Genomic DNA, 8,994 nt, shown 5'->3' with positions numbered 1-8,994 from the left:
TCAGATTGCCACCTGGAAAAATATTTACAGGTGGTTATTTACTTAGAATTTACAAACATAGTTATAACTAATTTGTTCCTTAAGTTTATTTCATTTTCTAGAGTCTATACTTTCAATTATATAAAAAAGGAAAATAATTATTTACTAATCATTATTCATCAATTAAACTTATCAAAATAAACTAACGAAAAATAGTATAAGTAACTCTTAAAAATTATTTAAACAAATATAACTAATAAATTAGATACTATTAAAAGAGGGACCTGAACCCTTTGTTAGTGAACTGGGATTTTCTCAAACATCCTTCATAATAAATACAACTCTTTGTTGATGTAAACAAGTATTTATTTTTTTGTACTATTCGTAAATTTTGCATTTTTTAATAAAGGTTTGGTGAATTTGTTCTTTCTTAAGTCCTTCTTTTGTTTTTCCATTTTTATGTTATTTTCAATTTAAGAATGGGCAAGGCTACTAATGTAATATCAGCTGTTATTCTAAATATAATACAATCAATTTCATTAAAATTAATGAGTACGCTTTTGGTATCTAATATTCTTTAAATAAAAATAATTTATATTTTATATCTTGTTGTCAGGATTAATTAAGTATTGTAATTCAACTTTATGAATTGGAAAATGAATGAAATATTTGGTTAATTAAACAATTCTAAGCGTTTTTAGATGACTTTAGTGAGCTATATCTCTCAATTAATACATTGCATTAAAAAAAAAAATAGCTTGAAGTATGCTTAAAGGTTAAGCATTCACTTAAAAAAAACTTTATTTACAGTTTGTGTTTGCTGAAGCCAGCTGTGTGTTACAGCGTTTCAAAATTGAAGTAAAAAAAGAGAAAATTCGAAAGAGCAGGCGGCAAAAAAAAAAAAAATGCTATTTTTGGATTTAACGATTCCGTTCTGGCAATATGAACGTCAAAGATGCCCATAAAATGATGGAAATTGTGGATTTGGACCACTATATTAAATTTATTTTAATTTTATTGTCATAATAAAATAAACACAATCAGAACTTTTTCCTTCACTTATTATATAGAAAGATATTTCAAATTTAAAGAGCGTAATTTTGGAAATTCGGGGGTAAAGTTCATCAACTACGTAAAAAAGAATGTTCACTTACAGATGGTTAAGTATTTAATAGTGTTGAAAAATTCATATTTGATTGTGTCAAGCAAGTATTTGGCAATTTCCAATAGCAGGGCTCTCCGCAGTATTAAATTTTTGGGGGCAGGCTTGGTTTTTTGAGATTTTTTTTTTTTCAAAAATCCTAATTCAAAAATAAATTTTTAGGAAAAAAATTTAAAAAAATCCATATTTATTCTCAGAAAATTAACTTTTTTGGAAAAAAAAAATCGAAATTCTTTGGAAAAAAATTTAAAAAATCCATATTTATTCTCAGAAAATTTAATTTTTTGGAAAAAAAATTCGAAAATTAAATTTCAAATATAAAATTTCTTGGAAAAAAATTGAAAAATTAATTTTTTTCGAAAAAAAATCAAAAGTTAAATAGCTATTCATATAAATTCAACAAAAAATTGCTTAATTTGGGGGGAGGGGGGGCTACAGCACGTCCAACCCTCCCCTTGCGGACGGCCCTGAATAGTATATGCATATAAGTAAATAAATCAAATCACTGTGGGTTTTTTTTCTTTCTTTATGAAATAAGGTTGAGCAAATACTGGAGGAAGAAGCTATTCCAAACTGACCTCCACTTGATTTTTTGGTCGTATATTCTTCCAAATCTTTGAAACGGCCCGACTTCCTTCTCCTCTCACAGATTTGAGTTTCTTTTCAAATTTATCATATAATATTTCATCATGACCCTTATTGTGCCCTGCAGGCTCAATCGTGGGATCAATATTAGGATCATAGTGTTGAAGGACGGAAACGGCTCTTGAAACGCCCACGCCACTATGTCGGATGTCATGTTCACAGAAATCCGCGCCGAGTATTTCTTCATACTCTGTCATTCGTATTGGGATCACAATGTTGACAAGCTACAAAATGAGAGAAAATATTAGGATTAGTTTATACTTTATGACGGAAAAAATGCACTTACGAATAGAAGGATATAAGTCACAATCATTGCCCAGGACACTAAACACACAATTGCTAAGGCTTGTACTCCTAATAAGTAGAAACCTCCACCATGTAGCAAACCATTGTACTTACAATAAGTTCCAATGATGTCCCTTTTCCCAAATATTCCTACTGCAATCACACCCCAAGCACCACAGAAGCCGTGTACACTTGTAGCACCGACTGCATCATCTATTTTCAACAGGGTGAGTAAAGGATCTGTAGCAATAGCAAGAAAAGCCCCGATAGCACCAATGATGAAAGCCTCCCAAATTGTAATCACTGCACAACTAGCTAAAAGTTAAAAAAGAAATGAGCCTTTTGTAACTTCCTTGAGGTGTTTATCAACCCCCTCAAATATCTTTGTAATATCTTATGTGTACCATATTTTGATCCACTCGTTATATAACTTCTTAATTAATTATATACATTCTGTAAGCAATTTTTATGGGATATTACTTACTTAGTTTAGGAGTAGACTTAGGATTTGTGAGCTCAATCGCTCAAAAATTGCTTACTTTTGACGTTTTTGGGAAAAATGGTTTTTTTTATGTATGAAAATTGTTCATTCTTTTAAAAGTGGAACGAAATAAATAGATAAAATTTGGATTCTATTTATATTAAACAACAGCTTTTGATGATTCTATGATAATATATTTTTTTTTTTTTTGGGGGGGTGGAAATCCCCCTCCACAAACCATTCTTTATTAGGCTCTCTTTTTGAGTAGTAAAATTATGTATATCAGTGTTATGATTACATGATTGTATATGTGAAGAAGACAGATTTTGACAAAAGTCAATTAGAAGAAGGGGAATTTTGCACAAAAAAAAATTACTGCTGAATAATGCCCCTTGAATCTTGGAACAAAGGAGAAACACTTTTGCTCCAAATTGCGAAATCTTGATTTGTAGATATAATTTAGCAAAATGTATCGATAAGTTATGATAAATATTAAATCAACACTAATTACTTGAAATTATCCTTAAAAAATCCTTAAATAAAAACTGCTCAATATTGATATTTTGGGTCCTCACATTTCAAAACTTTAGTCATCTTTTTTAACTTATTTTGGCCAAAAAAAATCGCTCAAAAATCCTAAGTCTATGTATTAGTTAATGGCAGGAGTACCCAGCATTGCTCGGTTCTATTAGACGTCGACATACAGACAATATTTGCTTTAATACTTTTTTAGAAAAATGACAAACTGAGTTTTAGCTTAAAACCTGGTGCGTCTATTTTTTATTTCTTAGATCAAGTAGTTATCACGCAGCTCTTTTGTATTAAGCGCCCACTCAAAAATGAGCCATTGGCAGGCAGACAGGCTAACTATGTTTGATTAATATAGATAAGCACATTCTGGATACAAATATCAAGGTTTTAAAGAAGGTTTTTCCTGTGTTCTCATTATTAATCTAGCACAACAAATAATATGAAAAAAAAGGGTGTAAGGTGAGTGGGAGATATCTTATTCTCTATAAAACATGTATTCTTTAATATTAATTAAGAAATTTAGAATTTCAATTTTAACATTCCAACTGGAGGCTTTTGAAAACAAGAAAAATCCTTGTTATATTAAATCTGTGTTCTAGTTATTTAATAATAAACCCGTAAAAAAGGAGAAATTATTTTTCAAGGTCACTTGTTAGTATTTTTTTTAAAGTATTGTTAGGAAGACAAAAACAGATTATTCATCATAAATTATTTAAAAGCATAAATTCCGTGCTAGATACTGGTAAATATAAAATTTTCCAATTTCATATTTACATTTTTTTAATCCGGTCATTTTAATACTATAAAATTAAAATAATCAGAAGCTTGAGCCAACCCTAATCATGTGTAACAAAAAATCAAAGGCTTGGTTTTAAATTTTTTTGGAAAAAAAAAATTCCAAAAATTCATAGCTATTCACAAAAATATTAATTTTTTGGACATAATTTTTTTTTTTTTTTGAAATATTAAATTTTTTGGAAAAAAATTTCAAAAATTTCAATGCTGTTCACAAAATTTTTTATTGTTGGAACAAAAAATTTCAAATGTTAAATTGTTTGGAAAAAATATTTCAAAAATATATAGCTTTGCACAGAAAATTAATTTTTTTGGAAACTAAATTCAAATATTAGTTTTTTTTCTCTGCTGCATAATTTCCCTGAATGAATTTATTTTTTAAGAATATAAAAAATAAGAAATTTAAGAAATATTTCAAAAAAAAATTACCTCTTTACATGCTGACAAAAAAAATATATAGTAAAAAGCAAGAAATCTTTGATTTAGGCTGCTGCGAACTAATAAGTACAAATAAAGTTTTGTATTGATAAAATATCCATTTGAACGTTGGGGGTGCTAATTACTCCAGGGAAGTACTCATATTATTATTTGAAGGGAAGTAGAAGAGGCTAATTGAATTACCTGTCACACCAACTAACGAACCAAGGATTCCATTAATGGTCGACATAACGTCAATTTTCCTCTTATGTATAATAAAAGACATTACGAGAGCCACAAGTCCTCCAGCAAATGAAGATGCCATTGTGGTACATGTGGCCTTGGCTGCCAATCTCCATTTATTCCCTGTCACTCCAAATGTGCTTCCAGAGTTGAACGCCAGCCAACCCCACCTATCAGTAGGCAGAAAGTTTAAACTTTAACTATGATACAATATGAAACTGTCTCTCCAAAGAGGTGAGAAGAACGTTTGCACTTTACATTTTTAAGATACTTTTAAAAAATAATCCACATGTACTTTAATTCCACACTTGGAATCTCACGTATAATTTTGTTTTCTTTTTCATTTTTATCTTCAATTTTATCAAATAATTTTACTCATCTCTATTAAATCACAATTCCCCCTTTTTCATTTCATCTAATTCATTCATATTATCACATTTGATTCTACCACATTATATCATTTTATTTTGCCATATTTAATTTATTATATATTATCATGAGTCGACAATTTTGGTCTTTTTTTTTAGCCATTAGTCGAAACCAAATAAATAAAAATATTTGAACATTTCATACTTACCAAAGCATGAATAGACCAGTAAGAGCATTAGTTGGGCTTCCCATTGGAGGCATACCATCTAGATCCCAACGACCAAGTCTAGGGCCTAACATCCAAGACGCAATAAATGCTTTCAGATATATAAAAAAATATTTATTATATACAAATTAACATTTAAAAATTTGAGTTAAATTGAAAAAGGACATGTTTCATTCTTTTGAGGTCAAAATATTGACCTCGTGACCGTACGGGGTAAAACTCATTTTGTTGGCTTATACAAGAAAATATAACAATTATCTATTAAATGGTTTTTAAAGTAGATCGATATCTTCAAAAAGATTCAAAATACCCTTATAATTTAAAAATGGGGTAGGTGGTGTTGAGGCCAAAGCTTTAGAAGCCTCTATATCCTGAACCGGAGGACATAAAGGCTGAAATTTGGAATTTGGAGTTTTTAACTAATACTTAAATATGTTCCAAATTTGAAAAAAAAAAAATGAAGATGGTTCTTTGAAAAATGTCCTTTTTTGATTGATTTCACTTAAAATAGCACTAAAACAAAAATTATTTGTCTTCAATGTAACTCAGTATCTTTTATAGAATATAGAACCCTTACATTTTTTAAAAAAAATTCCACCGTCTCTTTTTCAACGTTACATAAAAAACCTTTTTCAGTTTTTTTTTCTATAAATGTTGTTGTTATGGTTCTGTAAATGAACGAATGTATAAAAAAATCTAGCCTTTTAGAGTTTATAACACGCAATATTTGTACAAAAAAATTGTCAACATTAAAATATATATTAAAGGATATGTAAGCAAGAATTGTAACAACCATAGGTTGGCACAATGAGCACACGTCATGTTTTTAAGCATGCCATACTATTAAATATTATATGCATGTCAAAATTACTCTTGAAATTTGGATTGGCAGTTTTATTATTACTTAACAAAAGTGGGAACTTGGATTCAAGTCCGTATTTTGAGGTGTAGAACTTGATTTTAGTTCAAAACAAAAGACCCATGACATTAGAGTGTACCGTAATGAGAGAAAAGTTCAAAGTATGATTTCGCAGGATATTTTGTATTTTATTCATCTAAACAAGAAAAGGATCTTATGGACGTGTTTTATGGATATATTATACCGGACTCAAGAGAAGTCTTAAGAGTCAAATCAGCAGATAGATAGATATTGAGCTCAAACGAAATCTAAGAACTCTATAAAAATATTTAAGTTTTTGTGCATGATATAGACTAGTGAGTAAATACTCGAGAGTTCAAAGATTTTGGATACAACATAGGGGTATTTTCCAATCCCTGGTGTTGAGAGAGAGAGAGAGTGAGTACTTGGACTAGAATCCGAATTTTGAAGACTTGCTCAACCAAATAAGAAAAGGAATTGGACTATATAACAATTAAGGGTGTTTGGGGTGGTTAATTTTGATTTATTATAACTAATTAATACGTAGCTCATAATGAAAGGTCAGACGTAAAATTTTTTAAAAAAAAATGTTCATAACACCCACCCTTCGTTCCTACGGCCTATATCAACGATTTCTACTAACCTGAGCTCCCTCCAACAAGATGAACTGGCCCACTTCCTCCAATGTCTACAACACCCATTTGGCGCAGAAAACCTTTGTTGCCCCATACCCAGCCCGCTGGTAAGCAGTATACGACTGTGTTGACCAATGAGAAGAGACAATACGCATGAAAATTACACCTGCAAGAGATTTATAGTTGGCTTAATTAATGAATATTCTTTATATATATTCCAATTAATCTAAAGCCGACCATTTTGAGAAAATTAAAATAAAATTCAACTTTTATTGGTGCAGAATAATTAAAACTCGAAATATTCTAGTTATAAGGGACTTTCTACGGGTAAAGCTCGCCAATGGATGCAAAAGTTTTATGAAGTAAACAAAAAAAGATACATAAAACTCGGTTTCTGTACTTAAAAGGCGAGTTTACTCGTAACTCGTCCATACTTGGGATTCCTCCTTTTTCTTTTTCGAGTACATTAGGGCATGTAAATCTTCTATGACTGACTTCCTTTTGCTGTAAAATTAATAATTTATGTTTTCCAAAGGCAGCACATTGTAGAAGTTCGTTGATGGTTGTGCAATGTGTACTCTTAGGACCGATTAACCCGCCAACGTTTTCAAAAAGATATAGTATATTTCTTTATTCGAATTAAAAAGGTTGTGTGTCCACACGATGAAGAATTCTATTTAATTCGAGCCTGCTATGAATGTTGATACATCTAATGGGAATCCGTTTTTTTTCCGTTATATAATAGAAAAAATTATATAACAAGGCTACAATATAATATGTATTATAATGAAAAAAATAACATTTGTTGCAAAATATTAGCAATAATCTTAATACATATTTCATATAAGTATCTTATTTGGCTTAATAAACCAACGATTTTTTCATAAAAAATACCAAGAAGCTACAGTTAAAGACTAGTTCAAATGATCGACAGTCCTAAGGACCAATAAGACCAGCCCTAAGACTGGACTCGACCAATTAAAGAAAGACTGAGACAACACTAATGATATCCCAAGTATAATCAAATATTGATGTGTTAATTATAAAAACTGTTGATTTACAATTATGACCACGATTCAAATAAGTAATGCTAAGTTTTAAGTTACTCTGGTGAACATAAATTAGGGGAGGGGGGAGGGATTTAAATGACCGGTTTTCAGTAATTATTATTTTCAAAGTAGGATTTTTTGACTGACGAGTTTGTTAGCGAGCAAATATTATTAGGGCGAGTAACGAGTATAGCTCGTAATTCCTCCTGTTTTTGTTAAATATTTAGAAACCCGAAAATGCTTAGGCAGTAAAATTTAGCTCGCGGCAAATCACAACTACTAATTCTTCATTAAATTTCTAGTTCCACTCACAAAAAATTGTAAAAGGCTCCTTTCTTATTAAAAGATGAGTTAGTTATTTATTAAAAAAGGAGGTATTCTCGAACTCAGCTGAACTTGAAGTTTTTGACTTGAATCCAAAAACAATAAATATTATACGTATGTACCTCTCAGCCATGGCTCCAGACACGATCGTGGTTGCAGTAGTAGCAAATGACAATTGAAATAGAAACGTTACAAAGGTGGGTCCCATATTTTCCCCTGGTTCCGAGTCAACAAACCAATTCCCAAAAGAAATAAAACCATTGGAATACTCAGAGTCTCCATAGCTTAACCCATATCCAAAGGCCCAATAGGTCATTCCTCCAAGTACGACATCCACCACATTCTTCATCATAATATTGATTTCATTTTTCAAACTCACAATGCCAGACTCGAGCATTCCGAAACCAGTTTGCATAGAGAATATGATGAAGCTCGAGGCGAGAATCCACGTTGCATCATCCCATTTCCATGCAGATCCACTTTTGGGGGCTCTTGAATCCGTTTCATTCCACGTTAGGTTAAATAAAATCCCGGTATCGGGATCTATATAAGAGGACATGCTTCAAGTCACTAAATCAATACATTCTCTGATTGACAAAATAACATGCAATGATATCGTGTTTTTCAGCATGGAAGTGCTTTTATTGGAGAAGTACTTACCATTCTCATCAATAATTAATGCACAGATTTTATCCCTGAATAAATTAATCGTTAAATCAAGGCTTTCATTAGTGATAAGATTCGATCTGAGAGCAAATTGTTTCTCTGGTTCGGTTTTAAGCGATTTTTAAGTGGATTGGGACCGATATATTGCAATCTGGAGCACGATCTCAGACTGTAACACTAAATTGAATCGTTTTCAAAACCCCTATCCTGATTTATGAAATGTACAAATATGATGTATGCAACACATTAAACGTCTTATTGCGCCAATGCTCACAAATACACATGACGTCATCAATAATTAATATAT

At 30.7% G+C, this 8,994-nt stretch overlaps 1 protein-coding gene across 1 annotated transcript; it reads right to left on the bottom strand.

Moving 5' to 3' along the window:
- Positions 1-368: 368 nt before the first annotated feature.
- Positions 369-8,632, bottom strand: LOC121115387 (putative ammonium transporter 3). The gene is made up of 6 exons (XM_040709608.2): positions 8,144-8,632; positions 6,657-6,814; positions 5,116-5,224; positions 4,500-4,708; positions 2,073-2,386; positions 369-2,010 (listed from the first exon to the last, which is right to left on the bottom strand). Exons 1-6 carry the CDS (start codon positions 8,578-8,580, stop codon positions 1,705-1,707), a joined length of 1,533 nt encoding a protein of 510 aa, XP_040565542.1. The 5' UTR covers positions 8,581-8,632; the 3' UTR covers positions 369-1,704.
- Positions 8,633-8,994: the final 362 nt, after the last annotated feature.

This window comes from Lepeophtheirus salmonis, chromosome 3 (genome assembly GCF_016086655.4).
Source record: "Lepeophtheirus salmonis chromosome 3, UVic_Lsal_1.4, whole genome shotgun sequence".
Lineage (NCBI taxonomy): Eukaryota > Metazoa > Arthropoda > Copepoda > Siphonostomatoida > Caligidae > Lepeophtheirus > Lepeophtheirus salmonis.
This window is presented reverse-complemented; position numbering and strand designations above follow the sequence as displayed.

Excerpts from the sequence above, each read along its gene's own strand:
- LOC121115387 (XM_040709608.2), bottom strand. The coding sequence starts at position 8,580 with ATGTCCTCTTATATAGATCCCGATACCGGGATTTTATTTAACCTAACG. Across the intron at positions 5,225-6,656 it reads TCTTGTTGGAGGGAGCTCAG|CATTTATTGCGTCTTGGATG; the intron begins GTTAGTAGAAAT and ends TATATCTGAAAG. Across the intron at positions 2,011-2,072 it reads TGACTTATATCCTTCTATTC|CTTGTCAACATTGTGATCCC; the intron begins GTAAGTGCATTT and ends CTCATTTTGTAG.